Below are 25,051 nucleotides of genomic sequence, written 5' to 3' on the forward strand. Positions count from 1 at the left end.
TATGGTTCCCTGATTTAAAGAGGTCCCTTTTTAAATTAAAACTGTGGTTTCCTTTACTAAAGAGAAATGTAGCTTATTCCTATTATATATTAGTTTCTCTCCCCTTATTTCAAGTAATATATCCATTCACAATATAGACATTCTTTTGCAGTTTGCACGTCTGTATTACCTTTTGCTATGTAATAAATTGATTCTTCTATTACTTAACTGTATTATAACTTATGCAAAAAAGTTTTATCATATTAATTACTGAAGACTACATACTTTTTCTATATCAGTTTGCTCTCTTTCTCCCAAGGGTGTGTGCTTGTATGTGGGGGTTGTCTAGGGATAGTCAGTTCCAATTCTTTGCTCATTTTTTTCTCACCAATTTTTTGTAACTTTATACATTAAGCCAGGAACATTTTGTTACCCACATTTTAAGAATTTCTTCCTGATTTGAGAGATTTTCAAAAAAATGGTTGGAGGGGCGCCTGGGTGGCTCAGTGGGTTAAAGCCGCTGCCTTCGGCTCGGGTCATGTTCCCAGGGTCCTGGGATCGAGCCCCACGTCGGGCTCTCTGCTCACCAGGGAGCCTGCTTCCCTTCCTCTCTCTCTGCCTGCCTCTCTGCCTACTTGTGATCTCTGTCTGTTAAATGAATAAATAAAATCTTAAAAAAAAAAAATGGTTGGATAGGGGTGGCTGGGTGGCTCAGTGGGTTAAGCCTCTGCCTTCAGCTCAGGTCATGGTCTCAGGGACCAGGGATCGAGCCCTGCATCTGGCTCTCTGCTTGGCAGGGAGCCTACTTCCTTCTCTCTCTCTGCCTGTCTCTCTGCCTACTTGTGATTTCTCTCTCTGTGTCAAATAAGTAAATGAAATCTTTAAAAAAAATGGTTGGATAGCTTTAAACTTTTATGGAGTCATAGCTCTAGAACTTTATGTATTTTTTGGTGTTATGTTCAGAGACCTTTCTCATTTTTATATAAAGTTTCCTCTAGCTGTTTGTTTTTTCTTTTATATTTAAGCTTTGAATCTATTTGACTTTGAGCCTAATTCTATAGTCTCAAACAGAGACTTTGTAATCATCTCCCTGATTCTGTTAAAATCAAGTTTATATTTAATAAACGATTGGGAAATATTGCACATTTTGTTCTTATTTTAAAGAGTTATTGTACAAAATGGCACACTGAAATGTCCCAATAACTCTTTTCTTTCTTTTATTTCACCCTATGAACACTGGTTATAATACTTCCCTGGTCTTTCTGTACCAGAACAGCATGGTGATAGATTGCAAGGCTAAATCCAGTTCTTCAATGTACTTAAACTCTCTGATTTCAAGTCTCCTTTGCAAAACAGGACCCGTAATCCTACCTACCTCATAGGTTGTTGTGGAAGTAAAGGCAAATGAGGTATGTTTTAAGTTCAAGCTATCATTTTTGTTTTCTTTGGGTCAAGACTCCTCTCGCTATTTCATGTAGTAGTAGTATCTCTAAATAAACTGAAACTTTTGGTGTGCAGGGGCTTTCTTTCTTTCTCTTATTTAAAAATTTTTTAATTATAATTTTTAAAATTTTTTAATTTTCATATATCCTCTAACAATCTCTATCAGAAATAGAAGTGTTCAATAAATAGTTGACATTCTAAAAAAAGTAAAATGAAAAGGCACATTTCTTCAAGAGCGAAGGCTAACTCATAGTAAAATGACATAGTATTTTCTTGTCTTTTTTTTTTTTTAAAGATTTTATTTATTTGAGAAAGACAGAGATAGAGAGAGCAGGAGTGAGGGGTGTGGGGGGGTGTTGCTGAGAGAGAGAGAGAAGCAGGCTCCCACTGAGCATGGAACTTAACATGGGGCTCAATCCCAGAACCCTGGGATCATGACCTAAACCTAAGGCAGACACTTAAGAGATTGAGCCACCCAGGCACCCCTGGCATAATATATTTTAATTACAGTATTTCTTCCATGAGAATCTTCCATGAGAATTTATAAGGATTTGTTATTTTACATTTCAAACATAAAGTAGCCTTTGAATATAAATGACTTAAGTACTTTATATTTTGTCAGCAAATATAAATGTTTCTCAGGACACTCACTGTAAAATCATTTGATGTGACTTAGAGGTGAAATAGTAACTTAGTACATGATATTGACCTATGAAATAATTTAACATCATAAAAGCTGATTTGACTTGCTCGTCATTCTTTATGTCTGAAGTAATTACCAGAAGGTGAAAGGCTCATCTCTTAGACAAATTCAGAATACGGTATGAGAGATTACTCTGTGAATATGTATGTGGAAGTGGACTTTTTCAGTTCTAATTTGATTTGTAGAGAAAGATGATATCTTATCTTCCCGAAGATGTATTTGGCTTTAGTAAAACCATGAGATGTAATATTTAATGCACCTTAACGCTAATCTATTGGATGTAATACAAACATAATATAAAGTCAATAGAACTTCATTAAAGAAAGAGAGAAGAGATTAAGAATCAGAGGATAGAGTTAAAAGATTTATAAAAGAAATTATTTTATTTTTTTTTAATTTTTTTTTAAAGATTTTATTTATTTATTTGACAGAGAGAGATCACAAGCAGGCAGAGAGGCAGGCAGAGAGACAGGAGGAAGCAGGCTCCCTGCTGAGCAGAGAGCCCGATGCGGGACTCGATCCCAGGACTCTGAGATCATGACCTGAGCCAAAGGCAGCGGCTTAACCCGCTGAGCCACCCAGGCGCCCCTAAAAGAAATTATTTTAGATATGTGTGAGAAAGATGTGGAAAAATGCCTTGCAAAAAAGATGTTGAGGAATCAACACACTTGGCAGGATTTATTCTTTTTTCTATTATTGCTGTGGTATTATAAATTTTCTATCATAGGATTTTTAAAATTTTGGAATTTGGGTTAAAATGAAAGTCAATATTTGATAAATTCATGCTCATTGTGATAGTCTGTTTTTAATGGGTGACCTTTATTTGACGAACTTTTTTTCATTGTTTCTTGAAATAACTTTGAAAACGGTTGTCCAGAATGAACATAAAGATCACATCTTTGTGACTTATTTATTCCAAAACTGGACATTTGTACCTATTAATCCACTTTATCTATTTCACCCATTGCCTCACTACCTCCCCTCTGGCAAACTCTGAAACACAGTTTTCTGTTTTTAAGAGTCTGGCTTTTCATTTGCTTGTTTTTATTTCTCTGTTCATTTTGATTTTTAGATCCCACATATAAGTAAGTCACAGAGATGAAAGGTACAGCATGGGGAATATAGTCAATAATATTGTAAGAACATTACAAGACAGGTGGTGGCTACACTTATCATGGTAATCAATGAGTAATGTACAAAACTGCTGAATCGATATGTGGTACACCTGCAGCTAATATTACATTTTACATTAATTATACCTTAATAAAAAAGAATGATCGTACTAATCATATATTGAAAATTAAAATGTTTTTCCTAGAAAGTGTGATTGGAATATTGACCTATAGTTTATTATAAATATGAATCTTTTCCATGTTTAAGGCAAGATTATGCTACTTTATGAGCAAATGTTGTCTTTAAGCTCTTTATAAATATATACACACATATAATTAATGTCAATTATTTTGTTTTGTTTTATTAACAATAACTCTAACTTTGATTTTTTATGAATCAAAATTCAAAAATTTCCCACTATTCACTATCTTCATCTTATTACAATCAGTGTTTTGAGTTTCTTACTCTGTTGTACTTTGATTATAAAAAATAAGAGAACATTATTCTTCTCTCACATCTTATAATTCAGTGGGAAAAAAGAACACATGCACAGTTATTTAAGAAACTATGATAAGTGCAATTATTAAGTAATAATAAAGTATAGAGAGGAGTAAGTAAATTTGTTTTGTGGTAACAAGTAAAAGGAGACATGATATTACATGCCTAAGGAAAGGAAGAATAAAAAGAATGTGCAAGGGAATGGCAGCACAGAAGTGTATGTCTTATTTTGATGACTGGTATGACTAGAATATGGAATGTGTGGTAAAGGCAATGGGGTGGCAGGATGATACCAAGGAATATTTTTATTGTCTCATGGACATGTAATTCTTAGACCTTTGCTAAAATTCCTTGATGTTACTAAAAATCATATAATACACATCAAATGGGTGAGTACTTTGAAGGCAGAGATGTCTTATTCTTTTGTATCCTTCACAAGTAGTACAGTGACAAGATATAAGCTAAAAACTGCTAAAGGAATAAGTGAATGGCTAAAATGAAATGAATCAAGCATTATCAAATATTAAAATGCATCTTAGAAGATAATTCAGTCCAGTATCCAGTCTCTTAGATTTTCCAAATCCTTCTTATATAACACTTAATAAACTATTTTATAGTTTCTCCATAGTCACTGTTATTGATAAAATGCTTTCTACCTCACAACATAGCTTTGTTCACTGTTGGGAAAACTAGAATTTTCAGAAACATTTCTGCATGACTGCCAAAATATTCTTCCATGTAGAACTACACCCTGTTAGTAAGCCTGCCATTTTTGGAATAAAGCCTCTGGGGATATCTGATTAGACTTATTTCCCTATCTTCTCCCCTACCCCACCACTGGCAACATTATAGTGAGGATAGCTTATGATAACAGACAGTAGCCTCACTCCTGACCAAAATGTGGGCAGGAATAGAGAATGGACTTAAGTGAGTACAATAATAATATCCTGACTTCGCAGCAATGATTGAAAGGGTCAAATAGGCACTTGGTCCAAGTAAGGCTAATTAAAATACCCCAAGAGATCATGGGATTCAAATTTGAGAAAGAGTCAACATCACTTTGATGGCTGAAGCTCTACGATAGAAATCTCAGGAGGTGTCAGCAGAGATTTCTGAAATACAGAAAAAGTCAGGTTGTAGTAAAAAAACTACAATGAGTATGAAAAGACTACTTGAGGCCAAGACAGAGAGAATGTTGATGGCACCTAAGTCTTTGTATTTCTGCTTCTGTTATGGCTGGACTACCGGTATTTCCTACAAATTCACTACTATCTTTCCCATAAATACTCAATTTTATGTTGTATTCTTTCTTTTTGTGTGTTTTTTTATTTGTTTGGTTTTGTTTTTGCTTAAAGTGAGTTTTCTTATCTGCAACAAAGAACCAATATAATTGGCAATCTGCTTTAGACATTTTAGATCAGTAGTCTCAATTGTGGTTGGTCTTCCTCTGCTCTGTTAATATCAAATCTCTGATTACTGACCTTGGCCAGGATGCTGACTCTGATTCCTATTTCCTCCCTTACTTGATGGTTTGGATTTGTACTCTGTGCTCTATATTAGCTTTGTTTAACCTGTTTAGGGTTTGGAAGTTATCTAGATAGACTATGACATAATTTGTATTTGAATCATAACTTTAAATAAGTTTGAAATCTCACTTGTATTATGGGGTGAAAACTGGGAAAAGTAAGTAATTATTTTTTAATATTCCAACAGTTTATTAAGTATTTCCCATTGTCAGACCTTTTAAAATCTTCTCTGTGAAAAGAATGCAGACTTGTAACTATTATTGGGTATATTTAAATTATGATAAAATAAATCAGGTGAACTATAGATAAAGCCACTACAAATAAACAAAAAAATATGTTTTCCACAATTATTGGAAGACTATCAGTATGTCTACACTGATTACTGAAAAGAATGTGTGAGGGAATCATGGCTACTGAGATGATTTAAGATAGCCTAAAGTTGCTTAATATTTTCATGAGGATATGGAAGAACAGGAAAGTGGTACATTAATTTCATAGCCTTATTAAATCCATGAAAATAACACAGATAAAAAGAAACAGCATCTTGGGGCACCTGGGTGGCTCAGTGGGTTATGCCTCTGCCTTCTGCCCCAAGTCATGACCTCCAGGGAGTTTGCTTCTCCCTTTCCCTCTGTCCCTCTCCCCTGGTTCCTGCTCTCTCTCTTTGCATTCTTTAAAAAGAAAAAAAAAAGAAACAAAAACAGCACCTAAAGAGATGAAGTATATAGATACAATTTATTAAGTTTTAGAAGAGTCTATAGTACTATCATTTTCTTTAAGGCTTTAGTTTTTGTGGGCATTGGGGATGAGCTTTAAACTGTCTAAATACTGCCTTTTGATATTGTTTGTGGGTTTGGAACATGGGTGATCCAAAATGATTTATATGTTTATTTCCATTTAAAATAAATACATTTCCAAATAAAAACAGTGAAATAAACTGGGAGAAGATCCTTATAATAAATTAGTAACAAAGGACTCTATCTACAACTATTGAAGATTTAAAAAAAAAAAAAACCAAACCACTACCCAGAATATACTTTACTAGAGATATTCTAGTATGATACATGAAAGTATGGAAGAGGCCTTATAGTAGACTTAGTTACAATAGTAAAAATATTTGAAAACAACTGAAATGTTCATCAATAGGAGAATGGTATAATAAAACAATGGAATGTTACAGCAGTGAAAGAATGAAAAAAGCTATTTATAAAACCAAAGATAAATCTCAAAATGTACTAAACAATAAAAAATCTATAGAATGATTTGTAGAGTATAATATTTATTTAAAGTTGTAAAACTGAATCAATTCTATATAGTGTATTATTTTGAGATATACAATAAAAAAGCCTGAAACCACAGGGATTATAATTTTGATGGATGTAACTTTTGGTGAGGGAGGAAGTGAAATGTGACCATTGAATAATACAATGAAATTTGAATGCTATTGTTAACCACTTATTTCTTAGTCTGTATTGTAGAATACAAGGTGTTTTATTTTATGGCACTATGTAATATTTGATAATAAAAATATTTAAAATAATTACAAATAAAATCATGAGGGGAAATGGGTAAAGTGAGAGGGTTTTCTGTCTAGAAAGATAAATAGCTCAGAAATTTTGTTTTAGCAATGGGAAAGCAAACAAAATTTGAGGAATATAGTGATTTGATGAGATGATAGCTTAATGTGGTGAAATAAAAGGAATTGTATGTGTAACATGCTATTCAAGTATGGAAACAAACAAAAATTATAACCAAAAACTTAGTTTTTGCCAGAAAATGCCAGAAAGCTTGAATAGTTGGAAGGGAATTTGACAGTCCTACGCCAAATCTGTAACTATAAACTGATTGCAGGTGTTTTATTCTTTCATACATTTTTTTATTCATGAATTTTTTCATTTTCAACAAGATGTGACCTGCTGAACCCCTCCAATGTGACAGGCACTGTGACAGATCTGTGCTGTCCAATACTGTAGCACATAGCCATATGTGACAAATAAAATTTAAATTAATTAAAATAAAACAAAAAATTAATTCCTGGGTTAAATTATATTTCAAATGATCAATAATGATTTCAAATGATCAGGTGGCTAATATAATGCCTACTATTTTGGATAGCATAGATTTAGAAGATGTTCATCACTGTAGAAAGTTCTATTTAATGTTGCTTTTACAGATGATAGAACTGTAGCAGTGAACAACATAGATTTTGAGTTCTGAGAAAAGAGAAAACAAAGGAAAAGATTATAAAAATGTATTACCGTGTTAAGTAGTAATGAGTCATTTGAAAAAATAAAGCATCTTAAGTGGACAGAGAGTGAAGGGTATGTTCTGATGAAGGGGCTTTCATAAGGAATCATAACTATGGAAAGAAAGGCATTTCTATTCATTGGGAGGGGGTTGAACCAAGAAATGTGTGGCTTCATGAATGCCAAGGTACACAATCGATTTTAGAAGATAGCATAAAAGAGAGTTCCAGTAAGATAAGAATTTTGAAATTGTAACTGGAAATAATAAATCAAGAGGGAGGATGTTATGAACTCTCCAGCACAAGTGGAGGGATAAGAGAAACCAGTAGAGGGATACTCCCACATTGTCAGAACAGGAGGCCATGAAAGGCACAGATGTGTTTAGTTTGTGGGTTTGGTGATGGAAAATTAGAGTTCAAATCAAATTCCTTCTGTTTTCTCTCTGAAGTAGGAGGTGATATCTTTCAAAAGAGAGAAGTTGGAAATAGAGTTTAAAAAGAAATAAGGTTTGAAACAATTGATGTCTAAACTTTTTTAGCCTGAAATTAACATTTCCCCTTACCTACCATTTCATTCTTAGTCCTCTATTCCTCCTCATACACCTATTGAAAGAATCAAATTCTCTATTCATTTTTCTCTAAGTGGAACCCACTCCAGCTCTGATAACCTAGCTCATTTCAGTCACCAAAACTCATTCTCTCTTCCAGTAGCCTTACCTAATGATTTAGCTCATGTCCTATTTTCTCAGGAATCTTTCTTTGGTGGTATTATACTGATAAATGTTTAGCAACCACCTTTCAGAACAAACACAAAAAAAACAAAACCTCATGTCTGGTATTTGCTGATTTCCATAGTATAAATCTTCCCACCATATGTACCCAAATGCGCAAACAAGAAGTCAAACTCTTACTCTTTACAGATGATATGATACTTTATGTGGAAAACCCAAAAGACTCCACTCCAAAACTGCTAGAACCCATACAGGAATTCAGTAAAGTGGCAGGATATAAAATCAATGCACAGAAATCAGTTGCATTTCTATACACCAACAGCAACACAGAAGAAAGAGAAATTAATGAGTTGATCCCATTTACAATTGCTCCCCAACCCATAAGATACCTAGGAATAAATCTAACCAAAGGGGCAAAGAATCTGTACTCAGAAAACTACAGAACACTCATGAAAGAAATTGAGGAAGACACAAAGAAATGAAAAAATGTTCCATGCTCATGGATTAGAAGAACAATTATTGTGAAAATGTCTATGCCACCTAGAGTGATCTACACATTTAATGCAATCCCTATCAAAATACCATCAACTTTTTTCAAAGAAATGGAACAAATAATCTTAAAATTTGAATGGAACCAAAAAAGACCCCGAATAGCCAGAGGAATGTTGAAAAAGAAAACCACAGTTGGTGGCATCACAACTCTGGACTTGAAGCTCTATTACAAAGCTGTAATCATCAAGACAGTATGGTACTGGCACAAAAACAGACAATGGATCAATGGAACAGAATAGACAACCCAGAAATGGACCCTCAATTCTATGGTCAACTCATCTTCCACAAAGCAGGAAAGAATGTCCAATGGAAAAAAAAAACAAAAAACAAAAACAGTCTCTTCAACAAATGGTGTTGGGAAAATTGGAGATCCACATGCTGAAGAATGAAACTGGACCATTTCCTTATACTAATATATACTACACACAAAATATACTACACACAAAATGGATGAAAGACCTAATGTCAGATAGGAATCCATCAAAATCCTTGAGGAGAACACAGGCAGCAATCTCTTTGGCCTTAACCACAGCAACTTCTTCCCAGGAACATCGCCAAAGGCAAGGTAAGAAAGGGCAAAAATGAACTATTGGGACTTCATCAAGATAAAAAGGCTTTTGCACAGCAAAGGAAACAGTCAACAAACCAAAAAACAACAGACAGAATGGGAGAAGATATTTGCAAATGACATTATCAGATAAAGGGTTAGTATCCAAAACCTATAAAGAACTTGACAAACTCAATACCCAAAGAACAAATAATCCAGTGAAGAAATGGGCAGAAAACATGCACAGACATTTCTGCAAAGAAGACATCCAAATGGTCAAAAGACACATGAAAAAGTGCTCAACATCAGGGAAATACAAATCAAAACCTCAATGAAATACTGCCTCACACCAGTCAGAATGGCTAAAACCAAATCAGCTAACAACAGATTTTGGAGAGGATGCAGAGAAAGGGGAACCCTCCTACACTGTTGGTGGGAATGCAAGCTGGTGCAGCCACTCTGGAAAACAGTCTGGAGTTTCTTCAAAAAGTTGAAAATAGAGCCACCCTATAATGAAGCATTTGCACTACTGGGTATTTACCCCAAAGATACAAATGTAGTGATCCGAAGGGGCACATGCACCCCAATGTTTATAGCAGCAATGACCACAATAGCCAAACTATGGAAATAGCCTAGGTGTCCATCAACCGATGAAAGGATATAGAAGATGTGATACACACACACACACACACACACACACACACACACACACACACACACAAGTGTACATAATATTCTTAGGAGCTTTGTTTATACTATTAAAAATTAATGGACAGAACAATTATATATAAATTATATATACAGTACATATATATGTTCTATTTCTCTATCTCTAATTTCTTTTCCCTCTGTCTTTTTGGTATATAGAAATGCAACTGATTTCTGTGCATTATGTACAAGCTTCTGAGTGAAAATAAATTTTTACTTCTCTGGGATATATGTTCAAGAGTGCAAGTGCTTAGTCATATTGGTAAGTCAATTTCTAGTTTTAAGAAGAATTGCCAAACTATTTTCCAAAGTAGTTTTATCATTTTATACCCTGACCAGCAATGTATGTGCGGGTGACCCAATTCCTCCACATCTTTGCCACTATTGGGTGTTAAAACTATTTTTTGTTTGTTTGTTTGAGATATTTTGATAGGTATATATATAGGTCCTTGTGGTTCAACTTATTGCTGGGTTCCAGCACTCTATTAGGCTGCCACTGACATCTTAGCTGGGAGAGGTAGGAATACCTAGTCACTACTTCGTAATTGATCTCCAATGAACCCATATAGAGGGTGTAGCTTCATGCCTGCTGGGTTGTGGTGAAAATTGTGATTCACCATTAAACCTGCTTGGTGGTGAACACTTTCCCAGTACTTCATTATTGCTGTTGGGATGTGTGGAAGTCCAGGCTCCCCACACAGTATTCACTGACAATAAAGTGGGGGGAAGTATGACTCCACCCAATAGGATGGAAGTCATGTATTCCTATTTGGCCTCCTCTGACATCATTCTAGCAGGAAGTCTAGGGTGCCTCATAACCATCTACCAGGGGTGGAAATAGTTCAGGGTCCTCACAGCTCCACTGTGGGGCCACATTTTTTTTCTCTGGTGTTTGGCTAGAGTAGAGAGGTTAGTGTCTCAATGCATTCTCTTGCTAAGCTGCCCTTTGCATGGTCCCCTGTCTAGAGAGAGCAAGGTGTCTGTTGAAGATTTATTTGATCTGCACCCACTGGTATTTCCAGGTTGCTGGTTTCATCAGTTTCAAATTTAGGATATATGAGACTAGAACTCTTAGGAACTCACCCACCTCATTGTTCCTGTTTCCAAGGTGCCTATCCCGGCTGGCTTCTTTCTTTCATCTCTCTACCTTTCAAAGTCTTGTGTTTGTTTTATAGATAATGACTAGGCTTTGTTGTTGTTGTTGTACTTAGGGGAGGGAATAGGGATAAGGACACCCTCTCCATCTTTCTGAAAGTAGAGGTCAAGAGCATTGACTTCTATGCTTGCTTCTGTATTTTCCATCTTTTTATTATTGTATGCTTCATTCAAGATCATTTTTTTCTGAACTTGTTTTATTAATTCTTTCTTTAGCCTTATCACATCTGCTTTTAGTTTACCACTGAGTTTAGAATCACAGATATAGCAGTTTGCAGTTCACGTATTTTTAGAGATTTTTTTTTGAAATCTGCAGTTATCAATTTGCAAAATTTTATGTCTGAAATTTTAAAATTTGATATTATATTTATAAATATGTTAAGCATATTTAGGTGGTTTATATCTGGTAACTTCATTATCTAGAGTACCTTTGGGTCAGGGTCTGATATCTTTCCTTTTTTGGTGATTTCTGTTATCTAGTCACTGTGTGGAGGGTTACCTTTGACTTTGTGTTGGGCAAGAATCACCTTAAATTCACTTTCCTTGTGAGAGATTCTGAGTCACCCGAATGATCTGTGACTGTGCTTCAGTCTATGGGTAGTCTTCTGTTTCATCTTGTTCCTTAAGATTTAGACTTTTGAGGTCTCAATCATAGGAATGGGTCAATTTTCCAAATTCTTGACAGAATTTGGATTCTATTTTTTGTTTCCAAAGATTGTGTGGCTGTTAAAATATTGCCTAGACTCTCAGCTGCCTCTCTCACATCAGATATTGCCCTTGGGAAAAGTGGCCCTACGTGTTGGTCTCATCTCTGTGGACTTCTGTGTTCTACCACATCTTGGACCAGATTTTTATTATTACCTTGTTAGTTCTCAGATACTTTCATGAAGATTTAAAAAATATGTTATAACCATATTTTTGTTAGTAGTAATTTGTAAACCATATTATTGTTAGTAGTAATTTGTAAGAGCACTTTCCAAGTTACCCATTTCTAGATTACTATAACAATTTTCTTATATTTTTCCTGTAATTTTGTATAGAAAATATTCCATGTTTCAACTATAAGCTTCACTGAATTAAAAAATTAAATGTTGATATGAAGTAAAATTTAATTATGTACTTTTCTATAGGTTCTGTTCCTTTCATAAGTTGGTCTTGATGAAGTAGATTGGCTTATTCAAAGGAGCACTGGACTTGGGATTCATGGTTTTCTTTCATAGCACTCTTCCCTAATGGCTATTCTATGTTATAGAATTACTATCTTTCCATTCAGTAGCTTAAATTTCTAATAAATATCAATTTATAGGAATTACAGCAGAGTAACATGTTAAATATAGGGATGTTGTCAGCAATGTCAAAACTCTATATGAAAAATATTTTATTTCCACACTGATAAATTGTAGAGAAAAGAAACCTCATAAAGAGAATTAAAGCGAGCACTTACAAAGAGAATTAAAAGACATTTCAGTTGAATGTTATACTTGTATTACTATTCTGAAAACTTTTAAAAAACAGGAAAAAATACAAGACAATGAAAGAAATGTAAACACTGACTGCATGTTTAGTGATATTAAGACAGTATTATTAACAGTCTTAATTATATTATTGGTATTATTGCTATGTTGAAAAGAATTCTTGAAATACTTACAAATGCAATACTATGACATTTGATTATGACTCTGATCAGGTAGGTCAGACAGGGCAGTGGGTAAGTATACAGAATTCAGATTGACCACTAGTTGAAATTGGTTGAAGGACACTTAGAGATCCATTCTGTTTTCTCTCACCTGTGTATATATTTGACTTTTTCCATAATAAAATGTTTAAAAAAGGAACTGAGAAAAAGAAAAGATAATGGTAAGGTTTAACTTTATCATAAAAAATGAAGCATCATTGATTCTAGAATCTCCACAGGGCTTAGAGTCCACAGTTACAATGATAAATACTAAAAAAAATCTAGTCTCCAGGCCAGATGTCTATTTAAGTTACCAGCAAAGCAGAGGATCTATGATTCCTTTTTAGTTTTAGTTTTAGTTTTAGATTTTCCTTTTAGATTTTTATATTTGGTGTTCCCAAAAAGGATCATAATAGCTCTCATGGGAAGAAGAGTACACTGTTGGATTTCCTTACATTTTTAACATAATTTAGTACGGATTTTTATATATCCTATGTTAGAAACCCATCCTGACACTCTCAGTTCTTGAATTGGCAATTTTTAGTGAATTTAAATATATACTACTATTGATTCATGATATTTAAAGATTTTTCTTTCTAATTAGGTTTTGAAATATTATAAATAACCATGCCTGAAAAGACAATTTCCTGTTCTAACATTGAAGGTGATCAAGCCAAGAAAAGTAAGTTTACCATTAAGTGATTTTCTTTGAAACTAGGTCATCAGTAAATACAATTAAGTAAATCATAGAAGGCAGCTACAAAGACAGTAGTCTTCTTCATGACAAAGGGTCACACAATCAAATTTTACTGGGACCATGAAAGTGAGGTAAATGAAAGGAGTAAGTCAGTTTAAGGAAAACCCCTGTCTGGATTATAATTAATTTCTTTTATAATTATTACTGAAATAAACTATAGGCAATACAATGTACAGGTAGTACAACAAAGCCAGCTCTTATGTGAGTCAATCACATACATCTCAACTCTACTCCACTGATTGCTTGAAACTGTTTAGTTGATAACAATAGCTAGTTATTAAAATTTTACCAGCACCTCCTGAAGACAACACAAAATTAAAAATTAAAAATATTTGATAATTCTATCTTGTAATTGTATTAGATTTTATTGCATTACTTTGGATTCTGAACCCCAACATCTTTAACTAGCATTTTGTTAGCAATATCATGTCTTTGTATGATACAGAAGAGAGGTCAGCAAATTACAGCCCATGGGCCAAATTTGGACAGCAGCCCTTTTTCTACAGCCGAAATGCTACAAATGGTTTCACATTTGTAAAGACTTGTAAAAAAAAAAAAGAAAAAAGTGAAAAGAGAGAGGAAAAAAAAAAAGAAACAAAGAGGACTAGGCAACACAGTTTGCACAAGGCCCACAAAACCTAACATTTTTATTATCTGGTCCTTTATACAAAGCATTTGCCAATCCTTGGTATAGAATTTTGTCTTGAGTACTTTAATGGGGAACAATAGTCTTTGTAGTTCATTGGTGGTCAAGTTACCAATTATTGCATTAATGCTATATAATAACCAATAAAAAAAGGCAGATGCATATAGCATCATACACTTTCATTTTACCTCACTTATGCAGGAGTGTGCTGGATAGTTCTGCTAATCTCAGGTGGGCTCAGGATGGCTCACTCATACATCTGCAATAAGCCACAGGTTAACTAATTTTACTTGAGTTTGGGGTTTCATCTTTCACAGGCCTGTGGCCTTGGCTGGGAAAACTGGGCTGATTCGTTTCTGCACCATGGTGTCTTCCCTAGTCTTCCAGTAGCCTTGATCTAATGGCTTGGGAGAAGGAACAGAAGCTCACAAGGCTTCTTGAGGCCAAGGCTCAAAACTGGCACACTACCATATGTTGTATTTTATTGGCCAAAGCAGGACATAGGACCAGCCCAGAGTCAAGGAACAAGGGGTTAAGGTCTATCATTTGATGATGGATGCTACAAAGTCACATGGAAAGGAAGCTGAACACTGGGAGGAAAAACTTCTTGGGACTATTATCTTAATCCAGCTACCACAATTTTATTTGGGGTTACAGAAGAAAGCAATCATTTATTAATTCCAAACATGGTTGAAGATATTGCATGAGGGATTTCATGTAGAATTACCAATCTTGAGTAGGATTTTAGTATTCATCACCACATTTTACTTTCACAATATTTCAGTAACTTTGGTTTTTATCTCTTACCAATATTAGTTGGGAAAAAAAAAACTACATCATTTTACTGTCATTGTGTTTATGTATTACAGTTTAAGCAAAAAATTTTCATTTTTGGAAACGGATTTCAATCCCAGATTAACAATATGAACCAGATTATTCACTTAAAACAATTTTCCCAAAGATACAATTTGGAAAGAAGATAATCAAACATACTTGCACATATCTCTTGTTTAAATACTTGAAAAGAACTTTTCAAACTTTTTAGATTACAATGTTATTTAAAAGCTACTAGTTTGTTCTAAGACTTTTGAGATCCAGGCTAATGGTTTCCCTTTGAATGACCTGACAAAGTCTATTTTGTATTGCAACAGAAACTACACTGATTTGCAAGCAAAAACTCCTATATGTGGTGCATCAGGACAGAGTTAATCATATTAAAGAAAGGCAGGCCACCTGTTTTTAGTCTACGCAATGGAGAGATATACACAAATATAACCACATACCACAATGATTAATGGAATATGAGTGCTCTATGATATAAATTATTTCTGTACATGCATATGAATTATAAAATAATTCGGTTAATAAATTGTCTTTTGCTATTTGCTTAGTAAGTTTAGAATATTTGTATTTAAATGACATTAGAACAAATATTTGGAATGCTGGGATAAATAATAATTACTGATTAAAATTAACTTCTATATCTTTAGCATCATACCATCATTAAGCTCCCCATCTTCTATGTAAACCAACCAACCACTACGGAGAATATTCAGCTCATCAAACAAAGCATTGAGATATCTATGTTCAAACTATAAAAATTTATCAGACCTCAGTATTTATTGCTATGTTGTGGCAGATTTCAAACTTTTATGCTCAAAGCAATCTCTGCTGGATGATGTACTGAACCTAATTATGTACCAACCTTTGAAAATGTTTGTCATTAACTCTGTCATTAATATTATAAAAACACAGTGTGAGGTCTTATTTGTTAACTTCTACCAGATTATATTGAACCATAATACTTCTCCTAACATCAAAAATAAATCCTTTATGTTGTGTCAATCATCATGAAACTACTGTGGTCAGGTTAAAATTCTTATTATACTATAAATAAACATACAGAATTGGATAATTATTCTGTGCTCTCAGCTGAAATAAATAATAAAACATATTATTGAATGTTTCCAAATTGTTCTGTACAGTCACAGCCAGATATTAAACATGCTGACCAACAGTATTTTCAGATGACTCATGTTTACAAATGGTTAGCTCCAAGATAATAATGTCTATTACAATTAACAGTAACTTTTTACAAACTTACCACCTGTAATGTGATTTGTAGGCAGTATTATCGGTAAGTATAAAACTGCATTTAATGGCAGTATCACATATTTATTTGAATTATGATACTGATTCTGCATTAGTTTTCCTATTTCTTGTATTTCATAATATATATTTTCCATACAACAGGCTGAGGCTGTGGTTTTTTTTTTACATATTAGTTTCTTATTTGTTGGAATAGGAAAATTTTGTACATTAAAAATACCTGTAACAGGGACGCCTGTGTGGGTTAAAGCCTCTGCCTTCGGCTCAGTTCATGATCCCAGAGTCCTGGGATCGAGCCCCACATTGGGTTCTCTGCTCAGTGGGGAGCCTGCTTCCTCCTCTCTCTCTGCCTGCCTGCCTCTTGTGATCTCTGCCTATCAAATAAATAAATAAAAAATCTTTAAAAAAATACCTGTAACATATATGTAAAGAATACTAATAAAATTGACTATCTGTGCACTCATGACCTACCTTAAGAAACAAAACCCTGAGATCTCACCTCTCCCAAATCACATTTATTTTTTGTATATTATATATAAACATGTTAATACTATGCATATATGGTTTTATACTTTTAATCTCATAATTTTAACTGTCTTATTTATTCACTAATAAGTTAGATTATCTGAAAATAATGAGGTTTGATTTTTACTTTCTTCCCATTATAATTTTATCATTTTCCCTCTTCTATTGCTTAGTCTAGATACTTCAGAACATTATTAAATGAAGCAATAAAAATGTGCACATTTGTCTTCTTGTTCCTGATATTTAAAATGAGACTTTTAATGCTTCGTCATTAAATGTGATGGCATTTTTTAGGTTATCTTTATAATGTACTATAAATTATGAACATGCATTGAATTTTATGAATGCTTTTCCTACATCTATTGAAAATTTTCTGTGATTTTTTCTTCTTTAATCTTTAAATTTAATGAATCGCATAAATAGATTTTCAATTGTTAAACTTTTCATTCATGGGACAAATTTATTTTTTTAATTTTCTTTTCATATATTGCTGGATTTGATTTAATGGTCATTTGTTCAGGATTTTTGGATCTATGCTCTGGAGTAACATTGGTCCCTAAGTTTTTTTTTTTTTTTTTTTTTTAAAGATTTTATTTATTTATTTGACAGAGGGAGATCACAAGTAGACGGAGAGGCAGGCAGAGAGAGAGAGAGAGGGAAGCAGGCTTCTTGCTGAGCAGAGAGCCCAATGTGGGACTCGATCCCAGGACCCTGAGATCATGACCTGAGCCGAAGGCAGCAGCTTAACCCACTGAGCCACCCAGGTGCCCCGGTCCCTAAGTTTTTTACTTACCTTATTTTAGTCTGGTTTTGTTACCAAGATATTTATAACTTCACAATGGGATCAGGGAAATGTTTCTTCATTTTCTATTCTCTGAAAAAAATAATATCTTAATTAATTTTCTTGAATGTTTAGCTGAACTTATGTCTTAATTTTTAAAGATACAAACCACTGGTATTATTTATTTACTTGTTATAGGACTAGTTCAGCTTTCTGTGTATTCTTAATTCACTATTGACAAGTTTTAATTTTTTCTTTTAAGAATTTGTTCAGTTTGCTAAATTTGAAATATACTGATATAACACTTTTATATCTCTCTACATTCAGTTATTCCTCCTTTACATTCATAATATTGTACTTGTTTCTTCTTCCCCTTTGTCTAGATCAATTTTGCCACGTGTTTATTTGTGTTAAACTCTTCAAAGTGTTAACTTCTGATCTTTTTAATTATCTCTAGGGTTTTTTGTTGCTGGTGGTCTGTTTTCTATTTTATTTATTTCAGATATTACTACTCCTTCTCTTCCTTCTATTTTCTTTGGGTTTGTTTTTTTCATATATTCTTAATCTGGATGCTTAGATCACTAGTTTTTAGATTTAATATAATTATTTAAAGTTATAAATTTCCCTTGAGTTATCATTAGATATTATAAAAAGGACTGGACTGTCAAATCAGACTCCTTTGAAGCAGAGACTTACTCAGCATACAGCTTACTAAATGCTGTTCTGGATAATAGTGTTTAACTTTTATTTATATTGTTTACTTATCTTTTTAAAGATTTTACTTATTTATTTGACAGACAGAGATCACAAGTAGGCAGAGAGGCAGGCAGAGAGAGAGGGGGAAGCAGGCTCCCTGCTGATCAGAAAGCCTGATGCAGGGCTTGATTCCAGGACCCTGTGATCATGACCTGAGCAGAAGGCAGAGGCTTAACCCACTGAGCCACCCAGGTGCCCCAAGTGTTTAACTTTTATTTTTTTTTTAACTTTTAGAAAAACTTATATTCACATATTATAAAATTCACCTCTTTAAAGTGTACAATTCAGTGTTTTTAGTATAATCACAAGGTTGTGTAAATGTCAACATTATTTAATTCTAGAATACTTCCATAACCTCTAAAAGAAGCCCTATACCATCAGCAGACACTCCCTATTCCCCCTCCACCCAGCCCCTGTCAACCACAAACCTATGTGCCTTGGTGGGGATATCATAAGTCTGGTGTGGGCTGATTAATTTCTGCTGAAAACTGATACCATCACCCTGGAGGACACTCTCAACACGCAGATGATGAAGTTCAGTGAACAGCTTGTCATCACTTTTACGGTTGATGCCAAGAACCCTGAAGACCTACCCACCCAAGCTGATGGAGGGGCCGAGGCAGCTGGCCAAGTCAGACCCCACAGAGCAGTGCATCACCGAGCAGTGCATCCTGGGAGCACACAATCGCGGGTGCCAGTGGCTGCACCTGGAGACCTGGTTGAAGAACCTGGAGGAGGACCACACCTACATCCCTATCAAGAAATCTGACCCAGAGTCAAAGGTGCTCTGCCTGCCCAAATCCCCAAACCAGCACAATCTGCTGTAGGTGAAGGTGCGGCTCTTCTGCGACCACCTGGCTTAGGAGAGCAACCAGGGCGAGGTGGGCCCGCCAGTAACTGAAGCAGCAGGTGGCTGTCTGGCCAAAAAGCATGAGTGGAACCTGCTAGACCCGCAAGATCTGGTGCTCAGGGCCTGATGGCACCGGCCCAACATCTCCAGTCATCACCAGGACTGTACAGTACCTCAATGAAATCAAGGATACCATGGTGTTGGGATTCCAGCAGGGCTGCCTTACCAGGAGAACCTGCGAGGCGTGTGCTCGGATGGCTGCGATGTGACGCTGTACGAGGACGCCATCCAGACCACGCCAGGGCGTGGCACCACCTTTACCTCAGCGCACTGATAGCTGGCGCAGGCGAGGAGAGCCCATCCAACCTGTGGAGCTCCAGGGGCCGGAGGAAGTGGTTGGCGGTCTCTACAGTGTCCCCAACAAGATGGAGGGCCACGTCTTTAAAGAGTCCCAGGTGTCTGGCACCTCCATGTCTATCGTGAAGGTCAACTGCTCCTCAAGGAGTCCTTTATTTTACGGCCGACCTGAGGTCCCACAGGGCAGCCAGAACTTCCCCCCGTGCGTGTATGGCTACCAGCAGCTCCTGCTCGGGGACCCCTTGGATCGTAGCAGCCGCCCCAGCTAGGTCATGGTGGAGACACGCAAGCGCAAAGTCCTGCAGGAAGGCACCCCGCCGCACACAACTTCCGGCATAAATTGTGGGCAGACCTCCCGGCAGCGCCTGCGCCCTGCGTTCAATGGAGTGCGGCGGCGGTCGCTCCGGTTCCCCTTCGGGCACACGCCGACCCGGACACGGGCGCCGTGGGCTAGCCTGACGGCTCCCTGGGGTCCATTCGGTGCCATCGCTCGGCATGAGCACCGAAGCCATTTCCTTCAGTATTTATCTGAAGATTCGAGAGGTAACAGAAATGCCCTCACAACCAGGATTTATTTGGCCAGTGGGGTTGGGGGAGGCCAGATGGGACGCCATTCTGGACCACTCTGTATGAATGAATTTGTGAAATAGTTGACTTTGTGTGTCTGTCTTCTGTTAAACATTCATTACTAGATGGATGTTTGGAGTTCCACTCTGGGGCTATTATGAATAATGTTCTTATGAGTGTTTGAGTACAAGGTTTTTTTGTTTTTTTGTTTTTTTTTTCCCCAATGGGGGCATGTGTTTTTATTTCTGTTGGGTATACACTTAGGACTGGAATTGCTGGGTCATTTGGTAATTTGATGTTTAACTTTCTGAGTAATTGCCAATTTTTTTTTCTATAGCACCTGCAGTATTTTACATTTCAAATGGTAGTATATGAGGATTCCACTTCTTCCACACCCTTGTCAGGGCTTGTTATATTGTTTCTAGTTGTATTTATTTATTTATTTTTTGTATATATTATTATAGCCCTTGTTACTGGGAGTGAAGTGACATTTCATTGTGGTTTTGATTTGCATTTCATTAATGACTAATCATGGGAAGATCTTTATATGCGCATACTGGCCATTTGTTTATCTTTGGAGAAATGTCTGTTTAAATCTTTTTCCATTTTAAAACTGCATTGTCTCTTTTTTTAATCCTTGAATTGTAGAAGTCTTTATGTATTTCAAAAACTAGATCTTTACCAGATATATGATTTGCAAATGTTTTCACCCACAGTAGGGGTTGTATTTTCATCTTCTTGATAATGTCCTTTGTAGGACAAAAAATTTTATTAGATGAAGCCAATTGATCTAATTTTTAAAATTGATTGTTCCTTTGATATCACATCAAAGAAACTATTGCCTAATTCAAGGTCACAAATATCTACATCTCTGTTTTCTTCCAAGAGTTTTATAGTATTAGCTCTTGCATTTAAGTTTATGATGCATTCTGAGTTGTTTCTTCTATATGATTTATGGTAGGAGTCAAAATTCATTCTTTTGCATGTATATCTCCAGTTGACCTAGTACCATCTGTTGAAAAAGACTTTTTTTCCCTCATTGAATTGTCATGGCACCCTTATAAAGATCAACAGACCATAAATATGGGTTTATTTGATGAATCTCAGTTCTACTCCATTGATCTACATTTCCATTCTGATGCCAGTACCATACTGTGTATTATAGCTTTATAGTAATTTTTAAAACTAGAAGTGTGATTTCTCCAACACGTTCTTTTTGGCTAATCTGAGTCCCTTGGATCAGTTTGACAATTTCTGGGAATAAAAAAAAAAAGGCTGTTGGAATTTGATAGGAGTTACATTGAATCTGTGGACCATTTTAAGGGGTTTTGGCATCTTAACAAGATTATGTCTTCCAGAATACTCATACAGTAGCTTTGTATTTACTTAGGCATTTTTTTTTTTTTGGCAATGTTTTGTAGGTTTTAAGAAGTCTTGAACTTCTGTTAATTTTATTTCCAATCAAAAATCAGCTTTTTGATTCCTCTTTTTTTTTTTTTTTTTTTTTTGGTCTACTTACTGTGGCTAGGATCTCCAGAACAATATTGAAAAGAAGTGGCAAAGTATAGATATCCTTGTCTTTTTCCTGATCTTAGGGGGAAACTTTTATTTTTTTTTACCATAAAGTGTGATGTTTGCTGGGGATTTTTCACAAGGGTTCTTTATCCTGTTGAAGACATTTCTCTCTATTCCTATTTTGTTGTGTTTGTGTATTTTTACCATGAATGGGATTGAATTGTGTCAGATACTTTTTCTGCAACTATTGAAATGCTTATGTGATTTCTGCCCTTTATTTTGTTAATATGGTATATTGCATTCATTGATTTTCATATGTTGGAACATTTCTAGGATAAATCTCACTTAGATATGGTGCATAATCCTTTTTTATGCTGTTGGATTTGGCTGGTATTTTGTGAGGATTTATTTCCTAATATTTTTCTTTCTCTTTGGATTTAGTTTGCTCTTTTTCTTAGGATGTGACAAAAGTTCTTTTATATATAGGCATATGTAGCTACGTATTTCCTCTGACCATTGATTTTACTAAACGTATTATGTGACTAGTTGTGTTGTCTTTTTGTTTTCATTCATCTCAAAGTATTTTCTCATTTGTCTTGTGATTTCTTTTTCACCCATTATTTATTTAGTATTGTGTTTAAAGTTCACATATTTGAAAATTTCCCATATTTTCTTTGATTACTGATTTCTACTTTTAACATTGTAGTCAAAGAAGATACTTTGTATGATTTCAACACTATTCAAATGTATTGAAACTTATTTATGGCAAAATAGGTGCTCTATTATAGAGAGTGTTCCATATGCACTTGAGAAAAATGTTTTCTGCTCTTAGTGAAATATTATATAGTTGTTTCTTAGGTATAGTTGGTTTATCATGTTTTCAAAACTGTTTACTTGTCTAGCTTCTAGTTGTTTCATCCATTATTTAGGTAGTTGAAGTCTCCCACTATTGTTGAATTGTCTATTCCCTCCTTCAATTATGTCAGCTTTTCCTTCATTTTGAGGCTCCGATGTTAAGTTTGTGTATGTTTATAATTGTTATAGCTTCCTGATGGATTGACCCTGTTGCCATTACATAGTGTCCTTTATTTCAAGTAAAAATCTTTGTCTTAAAGTCATCATGTGCAATTCTATGCAGAAACATAACTTTATAATTCGATCACAAAAAGTTTTCTTTCTCAGTAAGAAAAAGTACCTGTTTACGTTTTTTTCTATACAATTTTTATTTGGTTATTCTTTTTGGATAAATTAGATCATTCATATATATTATAGTTATTTGACTAGTGCTATCTTCTATTTTTACTTTTTCAACACTCATTATCTTTTATGATTTGTATGTTTTTGCCACATTTCATCCTGTAGTGGGGTTTTGGAATATAAATACTCTACTTGTCATGGTCACTAAATATTAGCATTGGATAGCCTACAAGTTTTTAAATCTTATATTTGAAATCTTAAATTTTAAATCTGTATATTCTATCAAAATATTTAATGCCATTAGAATAAATATTGTATTTCCTATTTCATAATTTACATATAGTGAAATGCTCAAGCTTTAATATTGTAATTTAATGTATTTTAATGAATGTATGCATAATAAATATAGAACCACTGCCCATTTTTGGATGAAAAAGATTTTATTACCCCAGAAAGTTTCTCGACAACCATAGGCAACCACTATTTGGTATCTAGCACAATAGTTTAATTTTGGTTTTTTTGAACCTCATAAAAATGGAATTATGAAATATCCATTTTGTTTTCTCTGATTATTTTTGCTCAGTGTATTTTTGAGATTTACCAGTGTTAGTCTGTGTATTAGTAGTTCATTTTTTTTAGCTGCTTAGCATTATACTATTGCATAACTACCCTGTATTTTTTGAAATTTAATTTTTTCTTTTTTTTTTAAGATTTTATTTTTATTCATTTGACAGAGAGAGAGAGAAGATCACAAGTAGGCAGAGAGGCAGGCAGAGAGAGGGGGAAGCAGGCTCCCCGCTGAGCAGAGAGCCCGATGCGGGACTCGATCCCAGGACCCTGAGATCATGACCAGAGCTGAAGGCAGAGGCTTAACCCACTGAGCCACCCAGGCGCCCCTGAAATTTAATTTTCTAGTGATGTGCATTTAGGTTGTTTCCAATTTCCACTGTTGGGAGTAATGATATCACAAATATTCTCAGATAGATTTCTTTTTGTGAACCTACATTTCCATTGAGTTAAAGTTTAGCACTGTTTTTGCATTGTAGAGATATTTAATTTTATAAGAAACTGTCAAACAAATAATACATTCTTTGAGAATTTTTAAACATTTCAGAGATTGTAAAATAAAATACAAATGTTTCGTTTGTCTCTATATTCCCTCTTTTCAAAGTTAACCAATCCTAATTGCATCTACAAATACCTATCAACCCATACATCTCTTTAGAAAACAAAAAATGATGATGAAACATATATAAATTTTTGTTTTCCTGTTTTTCATTTAACAGTGTACCTTGGATTACTTTCTGTATCATCATGTAATGATATATCTGTTTGCTGTTTGCTTTCATTTTCCAGCTATTTATTATTATAACATTGTGTAAGTGTACTTAAATTTACATAATTACCATTTTTTGTTGTTACAGTGAGAACATGTAGAATCTTTCATAGCAACTTAGTTATTTATAATCACTTTGCTGTATACTATTTCTCTAAAATTTATTCTTCTTATAACTGGAAGTTTGTTCCCTTTGACTCAACATCTCATTTCCCCCACTTTCCAGCCCCTGGCAACTGCTGTTCTACTCTGTTTCTATGGGTTTGGTGGCTTTTTTAGATACTACGTATAAATGAGATCATTTGGTTTTGTCTTTGTCTTATTTCACTCAGCATAATTCCCTTAAGTTCCACTCATATTGTTTCAAATGGCAGGATTTCCTTCTTTTTTGTGGTTGAACAATATCCCATTGTATTTACACACACACACAAACACACACACACATATAATATATCTATATATAATATAGTACATGTGAATTGTGTATATATATCTGTATATATATAAGCTGCTATTGTGATAATGCTGCAGTGAACATGAGGGTACTGATAACTCTTTGAGATGGTGATTTCATTTCCTTTAGATACATACCCAGAAATGGGAACGTTACGTCACACGGAAGTTCTTTTTTTCATTTCTTCATACTGTTTTCTATAATGGCTATACGGTATAAATTTATAGTTGCACCAACACTGCATGAGGATTTCCCTTATCTCTACATTTGATGTCTCTTGTCTTTTTGATAATAGCCACTGTAACAGATACGAGATGATATCTCCT

General features: G+C 34.7%; 1 protein-coding gene across 5 annotated transcripts in view; it reads left to right on the forward strand.

The window, feature by feature from the left end:
• CCDC178 (coiled-coil domain containing 178) overlaps positions 1-25,051 on the forward strand; it is a 445,791-nt gene that overhangs the window by 13,414 nt on the left and 407,326 nt on the right. For all 5 annotated transcript variants that reach the window (XM_047698296.1, XM_047698297.1, XM_047698295.1 and 2 more), the window contains one exon: positions 13,480-13,557. In XM_047698296.1, coding sequence (XP_047554252.1) covers positions 13,503-13,557 — 55 coding nt within the window. In that variant the 5' untranslated portion in view covers positions 13,480-13,502. The remainder of the gene's footprint in view (positions 1-13,479; positions 13,558-25,051) is intronic.

The sequence above is a fragment of the Lutra lutra genome, chromosome 12, assembly GCF_902655055.1.
Source record: "Lutra lutra chromosome 12, mLutLut1.2, whole genome shotgun sequence".
NCBI classification, from domain to species: Eukaryota; Metazoa; Chordata; class Mammalia; order Carnivora; family Mustelidae; genus Lutra; species Lutra lutra.